This window comes from Filobasidium floriforme, assembly GCF_021052385.1.
Source record: "Filobasidium floriforme strain CBS 6241 chromosome Unknown HD553scaffold_2, whole genome shotgun sequence".
NCBI classification, from domain to species: Eukaryota; Fungi; Basidiomycota; class Tremellomycetes; order Filobasidiales; family Filobasidiaceae; genus Filobasidium; species Filobasidium floriforme.
The window spans coordinates 366,666-381,923 of record NW_025763623.1 but is presented as its reverse complement, the minus strand read 5'-3'; the positions used below and the strand labels follow the sequence as shown (position 1 = coordinate 381,923).

General features: G+C 53.7%; 6 protein-coding genes across 6 annotated transcripts; 3 read left to right on the top strand and 3 right to left on the bottom strand.

The window, feature by feature from the left end:
* Positions 1 to 88: 88 nt before the first annotated feature.
* On the top strand, positions 89 to 1,042 carry HD553DRAFT_327673 (uncharacterized protein; the record flags this gene model as incomplete). Its single annotated transcript, XM_046181832.1, has 1 exon — positions 89 to 1,042. The coding sequence occupies one exon, from the start codon at positions 89 to 91 to the stop codon at positions 1,040 to 1,042; it is 954 nt and encodes a 317-aa protein (XP_046039541.1).
* A 667-nt stretch (positions 1,043 to 1,709) lies between these two features.
* HD553DRAFT_267384 (uncharacterized protein) lies at positions 1,710 to 3,324 on the bottom strand (the record flags this gene model as incomplete). The annotated part of the gene is made up of 6 exons (XM_046177521.1): positions 1,710 to 1,839; positions 1,923 to 2,170; positions 2,221 to 2,325; positions 2,481 to 2,562; positions 2,621 to 2,866; positions 3,059 to 3,324. Coding segments are annotated over 6 exons (1,077 nt in total), but the record flags the coding sequence as incomplete, so codon positions are not given.
* A 628-nt stretch (positions 3,325 to 3,952) lies between these two features.
* HD553DRAFT_338811 (uncharacterized protein) lies at positions 3,953 to 6,384 on the bottom strand (the record flags this gene model as incomplete). The annotated part of the gene is made up of 2 exons (XM_046182377.1): positions 3,953 to 5,848; positions 5,929 to 6,384. 2 exons carry the CDS (start codon positions 6,382 to 6,384, stop codon positions 3,953 to 3,955), a joined length of 2,352 nt encoding a protein of 783 aa, XP_046039539.1.
* A 1,547-nt stretch (positions 6,385 to 7,931) lies between these two features.
* Positions 7,932 to 9,703, top strand: HD553DRAFT_321621 (uncharacterized protein; the record flags this gene model as incomplete). The annotated part of the gene is made up of 4 exons (XM_046181241.1): positions 7,932 to 8,113; positions 8,338 to 8,479; positions 8,814 to 9,126; positions 9,270 to 9,703. 4 exons carry the CDS (start codon positions 7,932 to 7,934, stop codon positions 9,701 to 9,703), a joined length of 1,071 nt encoding a protein of 356 aa, XP_046039538.1.
* Positions 9,704 to 10,105: 402 nt separating this feature from the next.
* HD553DRAFT_321620 (uncharacterized protein) lies at positions 10,106 to 10,812 on the bottom strand (the record flags this gene model as incomplete). The annotated part of the gene is made up of 3 exons (XM_046181240.1): positions 10,106 to 10,401; positions 10,453 to 10,559; positions 10,607 to 10,812. The coding sequence occupies 3 exons, from the start codon at positions 10,810 to 10,812 to the stop codon at positions 10,106 to 10,108; spliced, it is 609 nt and encodes a 202-aa protein (XP_046039537.1).
* A 766-nt stretch (positions 10,813 to 11,578) lies between these two features.
* On the top strand, positions 11,579 to 12,860 carry HD553DRAFT_347510 (uncharacterized protein). The gene is made up of 5 exons (XM_046183305.1): positions 11,579 to 11,616; positions 11,679 to 11,860; positions 11,936 to 11,951; positions 12,035 to 12,206; positions 12,533 to 12,860. The coding sequence occupies exons 2-5, from the start codon at positions 11,747 to 11,749 to the stop codon at positions 12,576 to 12,578; spliced, it is 348 nt and encodes a 115-aa protein (XP_046039536.1). The 5' UTR covers positions 11,579 to 11,616; positions 11,679 to 11,746; the 3' UTR covers positions 12,579 to 12,860.
* The last annotated feature ends 2,398 nt before the right edge of the window (positions 12,861 to 15,258 follow it).

Sequence of the window (15,258 nt, the reverse complement as noted above, 5' to 3'; positions counted from 1 at the left end):
GGCAATCGACGAACTTGCGTCTGAACCTGGCGACCACGAGGACGGGAAAGGAATCGCGGAGGAGCCAGTCGACTCGCAAGACGTCGAAATGGCTCTCCAAACCTGGATGGCCAGCGGTCGCGAAGCAGAGTCGGGCGAAGATCTCTGGCGAAACTATTCGACCCTGACGAGCGATCTGTCTTATAACCTATGCGAGCAATTGCGGTTGATTTTACAGCCCACTATGGCCACGCGATTGCAAGGCGATTATCGTACAGGCAAACGGCTCAATATGCGCAAAATCATTCCGTACATCGCTAGCGAGTACACCAAGGACAAGATCTGGTTACGCAGAACAAAGCCTAGTCGCCGAGAATATCAGGTTTTGCTCTCTCTGGACGACTCGCGGTCAATGGCGGATAGTCGCTCGGTCCATCTTGCTTATCAGACCCTAGCCCTCGTGTCGCAGGCACTTACCAAGCTCGAAGTTGGCCAAATCGGCATTGCGAGATTCGGCGAACACGTCGAGATGCTGCACGACTTCAACTCCAACGCGTTCAGCGATGCTGAAGGAGCCCGGATCATGAACACGTTTACATTCCAGCAACACCGCACGGACGTGGCTCGTTTGGTTGACAACAGTCTGGATGTCTTGGCAGACGCGAGGAGAGCTCAATCTAGCTCGACGTCCGGTGACTTGTGGCAACTCGAGATCATCATCTCTGATGGGGTATGTCAGGATCACAACCAACTGCGCAAGTTGCTTCGACGGGCTCTCCAAGAGCGCGTCATGATCGTCTTCCTGGTCATTGACTCGCTCAAGCCTGGGTCCGCAATAACCGACAATACTCCTCAAGCTGTGGCTGCCCGACCTTCGATTCTGGACATGCAAACGGTCGCCTACAAAGAGGTCAACGGCGAGATGAAGATTGAGATGGAACGATACCTGGACACCTTCCCCTTCGAGTATTACGTCGTGCTTCGTGACGTTGAAGCTCTCCCGGAAGTCTTGTCGGAGACTTTGCGACAGTGGATCGCCCGAGTCTCGATGTCGGAAGAGTAGAGACGAGCCTGTAGGGTCTGGTCATTGAGCAAAAATGCGGCTTGTCCCATCTTTCTAATCTTAATCATGTAGCTAGCCATATATACCATCGGAAATTCGATTTACAACACTCTGACCACGGATGTCATGTTTCCATCTTTCTCCGCTGCGCGTCTTCTTCGGCTTGCAAGCGTCGTACTTCCTCTTCCAAAGTCTCGTATAAGAACTGTTTGTCCTTCTTTTCCCGATCCCCTCCTTTCTTGTAATACCCTACCCATCTCGCCAACCTGACGAAGTAATAGGTCTCCCAATCCTCATCTACGGAACGACGAATCTCTTGTTGTAGGGTAGTTTGTTCGGCCTTGCGCTCTCTAGCCACGGCTCGTTTCTTGATGACGGCTGCTCTCTGCTCAGCCAACGCTTCTTTACCTGCATTCCTAGCGTCCCCAGCGTCCCCATTGCTCTGCTTTTTGCGTAGTTTGGCCGGTTTGACGATCCTCTGCGGGGGTTGCCCCCCTACACCAGGAATGATGACCTCAAAATCGGCTTCCGACGTCGCCCGTGATACTTTTTCCTTCTCCAACGCAGGAAGGGCATGGGCCGCCTTGAATGCGCGACGATCGGTATGCCATCCCGGAGGAGCTCGAACATCTTCGTTGGCATTATGAACATGCGCGGTCGTGAGCATGTGCAAGTGGTTGTCCTGTACAATGCGACGGCACTGTATCTGATGGAGAGGTCCCAATGAGGCGGAAGGCACGAAGAATCCCGGGATATTGCAGATTCGAGGAGTCTTGATGGTCATGATGTATTGACATCTGATTACAGATGAAGGGATACGTTTCAATTATCAGGTCAAGCCGTTTGGCGGATCAGCGAAAGGGAAATGTGGATGACTCACGTAGCAATCTCTTTGACCCCTACGATCCCGTCAGGACCATCCCCACCGCAGTGGAACTCGACCTCGATTTTTCGAGCTTTGCCCGTCATATCGCAGACGGTCCCGCCCTCCCAGACTTCGACGAGATATCTCGCTTGCGCATTCGAATGTATCGACAAGCTCTGTCTGACGAATTCTTCGTCGGGCGTTGCACTCGGGGCATTGGATTCAGAATCAGAGTGATCCGTCGCCTTAGATGCTGACGTCCGCTCTCGATCCATCCTGGCGAGGATACCCTCCATCTCCCGGATCTGGATACCGATCGTGGGATCGATCTGGGTGTCCATAAAGACCTCGATCTCCTGTGTCGGATCTTCTGGGTCAGGTATGAAGCCTGTCGAGACCATTCCTTCCATTTCGGCGTCTTGCAAGACTAGCTTGTACTCATCCAAGCGTTCTTCTAGCGTTAGAGGCGACACTCCCAGGTCGTACGCTTCAAACTGGATACGGTAGCCGCAGTGTTGGCGTCGTTAGCTCGAGAGCAGAACGAGTAAATTTGGATTTTCAGCTCACAGTCACATCTTCCACCGGCTTGGAGGCTGGTAAAGCAGGAGTACTAGCTGCTTCTCGGAACTGGCGGATATGCGAATTGTGACAATAGCTACGTGCAGATCACGTATCAGTATGCGGTCTTGGTCGAGTTATAGTAGCTAGCTTACGCATAAGTGAACCAGCCCTGTCGATGATAGAGACAATGTCCATCAAGAGGTTCTAAATGTCGAAAGACATCCAGGGCGTCTGGTGAGACGTCCTTGTCGCCATCCTGTTTCTCTTTCGCCTTTTTGTCCGTATCGACCGATGACGATTTGGGTACGACGGGAAGGGCGCACAAATAGTCGTGGTCCTCTGTGCTGCCCGTCGTTCTATTTCGGCTCAGATCCGATAGATGAGGCCGTCCGCCCCCGCTTGCAGGAACGCTTGGTAGTTTGATGGGAATGATCGTGGGGTAATCGGTATCTTTGAGACGATATTGATTCCTCCACGCAGGGTCTGACCACAAGGTCGGCATTATGTCGCCATTGAGATCATTGATATCTCTGATTCCAGAGAATATTCTTTGCCATGTCACGGCATCCTCCTCGGCTTGTGGCTCTGACTGAGATCCAGTCTCATCTCGAGCTGCAGCCAGCTCTCCCTTTGATGCCGTCCCGGCAGTTCCACGTAAACCTCGTTGCCATAGGTCGGCTTCTTTCCTGCCTATCGGTCGATGATTTAGGAAGCTGACACCAAACTTGGGCGAGGCGAAAGTATCGATAGGGAAGGAAGACACTGGCCGGTGTTGCAAGGCGGCGTGAACGTTGCCTGGCTGTGATGCCAGTAGAACCAAGAAGAAGAGCGTGTTGATCGGAATGATGTGATACATCTTCAAAGACCGTCGGGGCTCCTGGACCTTCCAGGTGGTTTTGTGGAGGAATGATACAACTCTACCGATGTGTTGGAATATGGTATGCTGATCGGCTACAGGATTCAGTATTGCCCGTGATGTACATCAGGAGTGTCAAGTCTACTAGCTACTAGCTATACCTGCTCGATGTCCCATGACGAACCTTAATCGCCCGGACAAGCACGATCCCCGCTTACGTAACCCGGGGGGGGGGGGGGGGGGGGGGTTCATTCAGCAGTCGAGCAGTTAGAAGTAGTAGTACCACCGGCAAGGAACTCTGGTAATTCGTGTGACTTGCCATTCTTTGCGCGGAGAACTCGACTGAACGGTGTAAGACAGTTTGATGTGTCATGCATCGGTTCACATTTTAATTATTAAATTTCATACAACGTTTGATTTGATCTCTCTTTGACTATTCGATCCCGGTCTTTCGTTAACAACTGATGATGTATGCAATTGAGCCATGGGCGTGACGCCTCGTTGGCCCGCTCGGTCCCTCTTGACTGAACGGAGGGCGAGCTTTCGTGTAATGATGGTTTCTGATGTGCTTGTGGTGGACCAGGCGAGAAATCCTCGCCGTGATGATCTGATGTTGTTGTCAGGCGCCTCAATCAAAGTAGAACAGCTTCTTGGCGTCACCCTTGCCCTTGGCCAGAGCGGCGGGGGGCAAGGCGTAGGTGGTAACCTTGCCCTGCTTCTCCAGATCCGCCCAGCTAAAAGATCGGGTAGTCTCGGAAAACTTGCGTTGCCGGTCCGCAGGCCCAGGAGCAAGGCTTGTTTGCACCTCGAACTGAACCTGAGAGTTGGCCCGCTTGCTTCGACTTCGACCGATGGTCCCTGCCTTGTCATCGAAAGACGAGGCGATCTGACGGGGGACGACTCGAGGGGATGACGGTGACCGGCAGAACCTTGGTTTAGAAGGCAGAGAGCCTTGGGGTACGATCTGGTCGCCGATGGTGATGGCCGTGCTCGGGGTATCGCGGAAGATGAACGAGCTGTTTCGAGGGAGACTGCCCTTTGTCGAGCTGCCCTTCATCGAGCTCCTGGAGCTGGCCAAGGAGATGGGTCGAGCCCGCTTGCCGCTGAGCGGCTCATCCTCGTCTTCCTCAAAGATGGGAAACTCGATTTGACTATCACGGCTGATACTGCGTCGCATGACCTGGTCCGGGGCGATCTCCCGGTTGATGTCGTTCGGCAATCGCTGCGTAGGGGTCGAAGCCAAGCTGTCCTGCTTGTTGGCATCGACGGTCAGGTACTCTCCCAGGGCAAGGCTGATGGGAGCAAACTGTCGACCTCGCATCGTATCGGCCGAAGATGAGGCGCGCCTTTCCATCTTGAGAGCCTCCTGGAAAGCCTCTTCGTCCGCGCAAGAAGCACGACGGGACCCTCCCAGGACGCGGTACCTAGCAGGTGGGCTGATAGGTAAAGGTCGAGCGAGCTCGATGCTCGAGGGGGTGCGGTGGAAGGAGGCCGCGTACGATTGGAACAAGGTCGATGCGGGAGCCGACCCGGGCTCTCCACCTTTGGGGTTGGTGTGACTCGACCGTCGGCTCATGGCAGGCGTAGCACTGTCGTTCTGCAATCGCGCGTTCGAACCGGTGGCGACAGCTCCTGCCTGTCTGCTGAAGCTCAACGACCTCGCGCTGATCATGCTGGGTCGACGGCTATTTGGGGACAACGGTCCAGCGGGTGATTGCGTTCCACTGCCAGGCGGCTTGTTGCCGTTGAGCGGGGTGAATCCTCGTAGAGGTCGACCGCCATGCAACCCATATCCAGCGTAAACGGATGCGCCAGAATCTTCGCTGAACGTCTTTCCGTCCGAGCTCGACCACATGCTAGACAAGCTATCCGAGGAAGAGACGGTCTGGTTGTACCCGTAGCCGTATCCTCCAGCCCCTGACCCGGTGTTCCCGCCGCCATTACTGATGTTGCGCTTCATCATCATCCCGGTCAAGATCGACGGCGTCGACTTTTGCGAGTGAACGCTCCTCCTTCGTTCTCGTTCCATGAGACCGTAATCAACTCCCCGGACCGCCATGTCAAAGTAGCCGGTAAAGTCAAACTCGTCGGACAATGTCTGCGAGACGATCTTGGGCTCGGCCTTGACCGCAGTTCCGGGATGGGTCGGGTGAGTCTTGACGGTAGCGTCGTCGAGTTTAACGACATTGCCATCCTCACCCTCGGAAGCCGAAGCTGAGGATTCCGTACCAGCCCAGAGCGGGCTGGGCAATTCATCCCTCTCCCCCGACCATTCTAGGGCTTGCATCTCCTTTCCCAACTGATCGATCTGTTCCCCGCTCCTGACCAAATCCTTTTCGGCACACGCGGCCGAACAGTACAGGTCGGTGTTGTATACAGGTGCCGCGGGGACAGGAACGGCAACAGGAGCAGCACGGGGGATGGGAGCCGGTTGAGTCGTCTCGATAGGTGTAGGCTTCGTAGCCAAGGCGGCCAACCGGGTCTGGGTATTTGTTCGCTTCAAACCGGGTTGAGTGATGTTCCGCTGAATGATAGCAAGTTGTTATCAGCGCTTCGCTCGTGCGTATACTACTTTGCGAAACAGAAGGTGGAAGCTCGACTCACCTTGAGCTTCTTGGCAGGTATCCGCGCAGGCATAGGTTTGATAAAGTGAGGCACCCCGTTCTCATCGACCTTGCTCTTGCCCCCCGAAGGGTTGCCCTCGGCGTCTTCCTCGTTGGCCGGGCGTGCGACCACGATCAGCCGATCACAGACGGCACACCAAGCGTCGACCTCGGGTTCTGGGATGTAAGGCGATTCTGATCGGGTTACAGAGACGGGTACGGGTCGAGCCAAGGTAGGTGTGACCGTCGCGCTGGTATGTGTCGACGAGCTCGCCGAGGGGTTAGAGTAGGGTCGAGGGTTGGTAGTGAAGATTCGGGACATGGTGGTCGCTGCCATCTTGCTGAATCGACGGAAGCGGGACATGTGGAAGGGCAGCCAGGAGAGGTCGGGGATAGGCAAGAGTGGCGCATAGAGGGAGAAATTGCCAACATCGGCCGAGATTGAAGAGAGGTGCATGGTGAACAAGAGTTGAAAGAGCAAGTGATTGATCGTGTGAGTTTCAGAGTTTGACGAATGGCTTGCACGACAGGAAACGACATCGCAAGACGCCTCGACCCCGGATCGTCGTTCACCTCCCCCGCTCGACCTTTATAGGCGAAGCCTTTCCACCCGACCCGAAAGGACTGCCTTTTACCACTTCCTTCGATACTTTATGACTCCCCCTCGGCCCCAGCTCCAACATGTTGGGGCCACCGATCTGAGCCAATCGATCTGGGCTGAAGTTGGATCCAGCCCAGATCGCAATATATCAACAGACGCCACCCCGACCTCTGCCGCCCTTCTTATCTCCCCCAGCCCCGACGCAAGGGCAGCAGAAAGGGAGAACCACAATGACGTAGGCAGAGCGATCTGGACTAACCTTGTTTGGTCTGTACGAGTCTGCACCCAAAAGATATGGCGTGGGGTGGTGTGTAGTAATCCTAAACCTCCGACGTGGGGGTGTTAGGTTCCGTTGTGACGTAAAAAAAGGTGTACGACGTCGACAGTAGGCTGGATCCTGGCTCCCAAAAGCTAGAGACTAGAGGGAAGAGCCTACGGAGTGGTCCATGTACGGATCCTTATGAGAGGAGGATGACACAAAGGCTCTCGTGGAGTAGATCCGTGGGGTCCGTGAGGTCAGGATCCCTTTATGGTCGATGTAAAGTACGGAGTCCCGGATGGTTCCCCCTTGTTCAAGTTCTGGCCCCCCCGTAGTATTTGTGTGGGGGTTCAAGGGGATTCCGCTGATCTCGTGATCAAAACAGATACGCTCTCTTCTCCCTTGAAACTCGAAAGACCTGGCGCTTTTTTCGGGTCTGATTCGGGGTGAAAGGGGGGGGACGGACGAGCGCGCACAGAGGGCGATGGAATGACGTCGTGACCGTCTTCGCCTCTCTCACTCTCTTTGCGTGTTTGACCCGAAAATTCTGCTCGAGGTTTCAGATCGACGACCTCGTTCCACTACTCTTTACTTTTTTCCCGCAGCCGATCGGGTGGGATGGGGTGAGCAGGGGTCGGGTGATGTCGGAAAACTCGTTCAAAGTGGATGATCCAGATCGTCTGGATGGGGTACCGTTGTTGTTTGTTGTTGTGGGGATGTCGGTGGATTCGAAAGGAAAGGTCCTTTGGTTTGATCGATTGATCGATGGATGGGATATATCCACCGTGTTCTTGATCCGCCGGCAGTTGTTTGCTTGGGGGGTGGGGGAATGCGCCTCTCGATCGCACAGCACAAGACAGCTCGGCGAAGGGCGCTCTGCTTATATAACTCGACCGACCTGTCTCAAAGGCAGGCTGTTGTGCTTTGGGTGGGTGGGTATCGATTGCGATTGACCTTGTGCGTCTTGTATCAAACTCGCGAACCTCGCTATCTCGTTTTCCGCGATAAGTAGTGTCGAGGTGGACTTCGTTCCGCACGGCCGAAAACAGAATGGGTGGGTGGGTCTCTTCCTTGATCGTCAATCTCCTGGAGGTTTGGCTATCACTTGACCGACAGTCTTTGCATTTCATCGATAGATCATAGCATGTTTGTTTGGATGTACAACGACCCAGCTCCCAGGCAAAAGCTGCAATCCAACGCCTACCCGGATATCTTCCCCTACTCCCCTGCTTCCCCGCTTTCCGAACCTACCGTACCGAAACAACCGATCGAGCGTTCGAAACAAAAGAGACCGCACCAGCCGCTCGGAGCTTCGGACTCGTTTCGGTGAAAAGGGTGGACGCCTTGCCCGGGCAGGACTATACAGATCCCGGACCGTTGGACCGTGGATTGCTACCGGTCTCCGACGACCTGGCGATTACCTGCCATCACAACCACCGACAGCCGACAGGGGGGGGGGGGGGGGGGGGGGAACGTGCTGTAGCACTGTTGCAAGTCGCTCTCCCAGCAGTAATTCTCATCTGAACTTGCGTTTTGCTGCACGGCAACAGGTTCGATCGAGCGCTCGCCAATGAGATGACGACGATACGAAAGCCATGCTACCATTCCCAGATCTCCCCCAGGGCGCAGGGCTTTCGCTGCGCACGCACACAGGGTCGTATGTCGTCGGAGGCTTCCCGGCGCATATGGGTTGTATGTCTGACCGATGAATCTCGCGAGCGAGGTCGGAAGGAGGAATGGTTATGGCGGACGGACGGTACGGACGAGGGGAAACCGCGGCGCTTTCACTCAACACACCTCGTCATGTGCATGCGATACGATCACGCCAGTACAAGCAGGACGCATGGCCCTTTCGGGGAAAGGACAAGGTTCGGGGAGACCCTTCGTCCCTTTCTCAGGTCGCGCGATGATCTTCCCCCGATCGCCGCAGGAGGGATCTGCAATGCCACGGACCGGAACGTGCGAGATACGGAAGAGCACAGGCGACCGAAGAAATCCGACCGGTGTATTGTTGTTTGTTCATCAGTGCGTCTCACCAGATTCAAAGTCGTACAGCCGCAGTCCAGGTGATCGGGGCAACGCATTTGCGAGCTTGCCATTCGTCCGGTCCGGGGCGGTCACGAGGAAGTCAGGGGGTCAGACAGTCAGGCGACTGCGAGGATCAGTTTCGAACGAAGCTCTGTTTCCAGGCGAGAAGTGGCAAGGTTTCATCGACGGGGGACGTGGCGTACTGTATCCAACCGAAACTCGCTACTGTGGCGAACTCAAACATCAACATCACATGTCTGACACAGCGCGAGCACAGCTGATCCAAAATCGACGACGTCGCTCAATGAGATGTGCGTTGGCGGTCGACCTTCGAAGCGAACCGGCGGCACTGGCCAAGTGGGGTAGGCGAACGGCTTATCTACGCCGAAAATCTATCAAGAAAACTAAACCATTGTGACGTGTATTACATGAAAAATTTGGCGAAAAAAAAAAGCCCAGATCGACCGCCCTCCTCCTCCCCAAGACGGGAAAAGAAAGGGTGATCGACCTGGGCCTCTCAGTTTGTCCAGCAAAAACTGGATCTCCGCTCTATCCCAATCCCCATGCTGCGATCAACAGGCTTTCCGAAAGAGCCTACCCGGCCCGCTCACTCGAAGAGACGGAGACCAGGCGAGGTCGATCGTACTTGCCAGCAATGCCGGAGCAAAAGGGAAAGGGAGTGATTCGTATTGTACGAGGGATGGCGAGCGGAGGACTATATACCTGGACCGAAACCCGATTGCGTATAACCTTGCTCCGTCTCTCTACGTTCAGAATTCCCGATTCACATACCGCGCGAGAGAGGTTGCTAGACAAAAGCGTCTGAGCGACCTCCACCTGAAGCGTTCCGATAGCCCTGCTTGCGAACAGGGAGGAAGCACGTCATAGGTGGAAACCGATGTGGTGTAGCGCGAGAGACCGATCGTCCCCAGTCTGACCCGTAGGTGCAGAGGGTTGAAATCGATCCTCTTACCAAATCATCGATCTCCCTGTCTAGGTTGGTAATGTGATGTCGAAATTCCGAACGATAATAAAGCGAGGAAGAAGCGTTTGGTTTTCGTCATTCGAGGGTTGCGATCGAGTTGTCGTCCGTGATTTAAGGGTAGATAGAGTGCATCGCAGGGTAAAATATCAAAGCTCGGGTTGAGTCAACGATGTTCTCCTTGCAATTGCAATTTTGAGAGGGGAGGGAGTGGTATCCGACCTCGCGGTGCAGCCCTACGAGACCGAACCCGAAGAAGAGGGGGGGGAGCGAACGTAGTAATAATCGAAGGATCGCTTACTGACATTCTAGCCAGAACACTCAACATCCCCTTCATTGGCACGAGCCAAAGCCATCGTCATCGTTATCGTCGTGTAAGACGTCACCGAACCGTACCGCCGAGGGTAGGTGTGTTTCGTTTGTTCGTGGCGTAGCGCGCGCTTCTTGAGGAGACCAGACGCGACGTCCTTGATGAGATCAGGAGCGGACCGAACGACCCGGATCACGCCCCGATTTTCCAGAAGACGCCCCGTCAGGTTCACCGAGACTTCCCAAAAGATGAAGAGCAAAAGGAAGAGGGAAAATAGGTGCCAATAAACCCGCTCTTTCGAGGTATGGCAAGGTCCCGACCGAGGATAGAAAAGGAGATACTAACTTCTTGGGTAATAGGGATCGAGTCTACCGAGAGTTGAACGAAAGGCAACGCCACATACCCATAGGCCCTGCTTCCGTCGTTCCCCCCATGATAAATCCCACTTGCACCTGCACACACGTTGTAGTGACAGAACAGTAATAAAGTTTGAGCTCACTTCGGTTTCAAGAAAACGAGGTCGAGGTCAAGCTTGATACCATTGTGTCTGGAGCCCCCATGCGATAACGGTTTTATACTTTTTGCCTTCTTATACTTTCCGACTAGGTCTTCGACGTTTCGATCTCGAACCAAGAGGTGATACGATGACGCTCTTTCTTCCCACTCCCGTTCGTTGAGCGGGAGCGAGTATACTCGCCTTGCCATGCTGTGCGTCGTACGTATGCCTCAATCTTCGTTCTCGACTGCTCGAAAAGCCATCGTCGTGATCGTCATGACAAAGGGAGCCGATACCCCTAGAGGTGTTCGATTCCCTTTGACACGAATCTCTGTGTGTGCGCGTTTGTGTGTGTGTAGGTGTGTGGGTGGAGGGAAGACGAAAGCATGCTACGGAGGGGGAAGATCGTCTCTGGTCTCGTCCTTCATTCTCTTTCAAAGTCGTCCATCTCTTTTCTGCCAAGCTCTCTCTTGTGATACTGCCCGTCTTTTTCGATTTGCGTGTTTGTATTCGTTGCATCACTTGCGACGCCACTGATTCGTGGTCGAGTGGGAGGAGGGTTGTTGATCCGATTTTTGCGAGGGAAAGCCCGGCCGTGTTCGCCATTCAAGGTCTGAGAGTTGTAGAGCGAGGGGATTGGAGGATGATACCAGAACCTGAGGGGTGGGTAAACGGTCGATTGTAGTGGTTGTCTGTTGATTTCTGATGAAACGATGATGCAAGCCTCGTATCCCCGCGGGCGTGACTTGGTCGCTTTTCCTTGTGACGAGGTTATATACGCGCGGAAGGCAAGTTTGGATCCGATAAGACCTTCTCTGCCCAGCTGCCCATTGTTTTTGCCCTTCTCGCGCGTTCGAGCTCCGTCATCTCCCCCCCTTGCCCCCCTGTCTCTACCGTTTTGGGAAATTCACCCCCAAGTCGCGCAAGTTGCCTCTTTGGGAAAGACAAGGGGATCAAAGGAAGGGGCATCTGTGGTAAGATCATGTCGGTGGACATAGAAAATAACCAGTAATGTCCGCCAAGACGCTTCGTCACATCGTCGACCATCTCGCTCGAAGCTGATCTCGTCAATCAGAACCACATACTAAACACTCAAAATGTATCACCGTCCAGCTATACTAGCCAGACGAACCATCCACGAACATGTCAGCAAACGCATCCGAACCTGGACCTTCGACTTCCGTGGCCAACAGCGCGGCCGTAGAGCAGAAACCGTTGGAGCAGCTTGGAACGCTCGAGGAAGATGACGAGTTCGAGGTAAGCAGTCGATGTCTTCAGTCAACGCGATCGGTTGGAGCGGGCGACTGATGGGTACGGTCTCGTCTTTTGTAGGAGTTCCCTGTAGAAGGTATGCCTCTAGAACTCTTCGAAGCCTGGAGACATTCATTAAGCTAAGCTTCGCCTCGCTATGACCTGGACCCTTCCTCTTAGACTGGGACGAATCGCAAACGACCCTCGCCGTCCTGACAAAACAAGCTCAACAGCAGACCAATCAAGCCGGAGGAGCGGGTGCGAATGGAGCTGCAGCTGTAGTGGGAGCTCAGCTTTGGGAGGATAACTGGGACGATGATGATAAGGAGCCGCCGTTCGTGCAGCAGTTGAGGTAAGTCGAATTTCGGATCTAGTATCTCGAAGTCGGTGGCGGATCGGGTTTGGATTTGGATAGGTGTCGGTAGGGATGGCGTCAGGGCAACAGAACCGTGACACGACTATCAAGTGTCGAGCTGCGGCAAGAGCTTTTCCTACATCTAGGCTGGTCCCGCGATAACGAATCGACATCATCCACATCCAAGCCAAACGAGCCGTGGTCATTCCCGCAATCATCGACACCCCTCCTTCTAAGCGATATTGCTCGTCCCCTTCGACTCTGGGCCACAAGTTCACCTGACGCAAAGCTGACGCCTCATCCTTGATTTCCCTTTTTATCAGGGCCGAGCTGAAATCCCAGAACGACGCCGACGCCATGAAACTCTAAAGAAACCACTTCTCCCTGTCTCTCCACCTCGCACAACCTCACCGCGACCCAGCTTCACACCACACCCCCTCATCATCTTTCACTGCAATCTGCGGTCTGCCTCCTTTATGCGACTTGGATGGATAGCATGAGGACGGCACTTGAGATGACCTCGCTCTGAACGAAAGACGCGAACTGGGTAACGGGGTGGTTGGGATTATGGGGTTTGCTACTACTTTAACGATCTCGCTTCCCGTGTTTTGTAATCGTATCAAAATGAATTCATTTACGTTCTTTGCAAGACCGAGTTTTGCGTCTGCTCGTGTGATCGAGCAAGTCGAGGCGAGAGCCTGATTGAGAAACCCAGGGAAACGTGTTTGAGAACAGGATACTTACGGATTCATGTTCACCTTGGATTGACAGTCGGGATATGTGCTGGGCAACAGGTCATGCCGGTCAAAGATACATGAGGTCTCTCTACTTTCGGCTGCTACGCACAAGCTCTTGTCCTCTGGTACTGCGGTACATTTCGAGCCCGTATGCACTTAGACCTCTTAACGTATACATTCGAAGCTGTCATATCTAGAAACTCTTGCGCTTGACGTTTGGGTTTTGGGAGAGGATCAGGCTTGGCGACAGCAGAACCGACGTATAAGATATCACGAGGATCTTGATTTCAAATCGACATGCAACTGATCGAGTACATCAAGCAGGTATCAATCGCGATCTCAAGGGCGGGACCATCAATAACGTTGTCGTGACAAAAAAAAAAAGAAAGCATGGGACTCGAGGTCGACGCCAAGGTGTCGCCTGACACCACCAAGTTCAAGGAGATCAAGATGACTCCAGGCTACCTTCACTACCGGGTGTCCCATACATCTCCTGAAAAGGTTGCCGCATCAGAATTGAACACGAGAAGTGGAACCTTTTTGCCTGGATAAAACGTGTGGCAAGAGCTGCGTCCAGTAGCTCTCAACTGACCATTTCCTATTGGTTCAGGTTCCCTACACAGCCGGCCCTCCAACACGAATCAGTCGAAAGCCCCTCGTTGCTGATCTTGAATCGCCCTCGACTTATTTAAACAAAAAACGAGTCCAGACAAAAGTTGTACACAAGTCATCCTTGTCGTTCTTGCGTCCATGTCCTGAGACACAATCTGAAACACAAAAAAAATGGATCTTGACTCTGCGTCCCACACGGGATGCGATGTTGCGGACCGTTTCAAGAGAGCCTTATAGTGTAGCAGAGTTATGAAGAAGGCGGGAAGTCTGTACGTAGGGGTCAGAGCCATCACACAACAACAACAACATCATCATACCGTACCAGCATGAGGTCGCTGAATAGATGGTTGTATGTTAGGTTGACATCGAGTTCGGAAGGCTTTACGTTTCTGCGCTGATGAAACGCATCGTGCGGCTTATCGATAGTGGAGGTCCCCCAGATTTTATATTCGGATCGATAATTTTGTGCTTGAACGGGCATGTTGCGATGATATACTGTCGTATTTTGAAACTTGTTGTCGCGCCGATCGGTACGAGGCGGTCGAGGGGGTCTACCAGTGTAGATTGTATGCAGTGCTGTGCCCCGGGCATCAGGGGATAACGACGTCGGAGCAGGACGATCCGACCTTACCGTGAAGAGGTATGCGGGAGATACTAGAATCATCATCATTATCCGCAACATAGAGATCATTATGCCCGTTCACATTACGAGTATAGGTACGAGTAGCGACTGGAAGGGGAAGATCAAGGAAGACGGTCTCCATCTTCAAGAGTCTTTCCCGCATTTGCTCTTCATTTCACTCGTGTTCCCTGACGATTATCATGGCTGCGCCGTGTTGATTAAAGGACACACTGATGGTAGAACACGTGTCAAAGCACCTCATGATATCGCATCAATGATCGATGGATCGGCCGTTGCGCTCGAGTATTAGCGCGCGTGGCGGAAACCCACACAGCTCACAGCCCTGCTGACTTGACTTGTGGCGCACCGCTGGTCTTTTAAATGCAAGACTATGCGCTGATGTATCTACTTTAATCGGGTAGCATGAATAGTGTATCACATGCTGCGGCGGACATACATCTTCACACCCGAATCCAGGCCGTAGGGTCGCTGGTCGGGGTGAAACGTCGCGTCTGCTTGTCCTCGTTCACGACTCTCTGCCACTCATCCATGTCCAGTGTGAACCATATCACTGCCAACACGCATTCGACGTCTCGTCGCGATGGTCCCGACCTTGTCCGGTTGGTCGGTATATATATATAGTGCGTTGTTGTCAAACTCGATCGTATTCGAAAAGAGAGCGGATTTGCCGAGGAAGCGGGATTCGATGTCGAGCGTTTCAAGCTGCGGATCGAGAGGGAAACGCGCGCGCGCGGGGCAGAGGCAGGGGCAGGGAGGGGGAGGGAGGGACTGCGGGACTTTTTCTCATCCTCGTCTGCTCGTTGCTTCGGCGACGTGCGAGCCGAGAACTGTTTCTCCCAAAAAGGTCACTCTCTCACCTGTAATCACACACACACCCACCCACTCTCTTGCTCAAAGGAGATAACACATCGACCATAGCCACACACACCACCACTTCTCGTCCTAGTCCTCATTCTCAATCTCATCCTCTCCACACCCCATCCCACCTTCTTGTCCTCCCCATCTCATCCTCCTCTCCACCTCGCGGAAAATCCCGACGATCACGCCAAACTAAACA

What these genes read in the sequence shown, in the direction of transcription:
- HD553DRAFT_347510 (XM_046183305.1), top strand. Translation starts at nt 11,747, where the DNA reads ATGTCAGCAAACGCATCCGAACCTGGACCTTCGACTTCCGTGGCCAAC. An exon ending in CCGTTCGTGCAGCAGTTGAG is followed by an intron (nt 12,207 to 12,532) that starts GTAAGTCGAATT and finishes CCTTTTTATCAG; the next exon opens with GGCCGAGCTGAAATCCCAGA.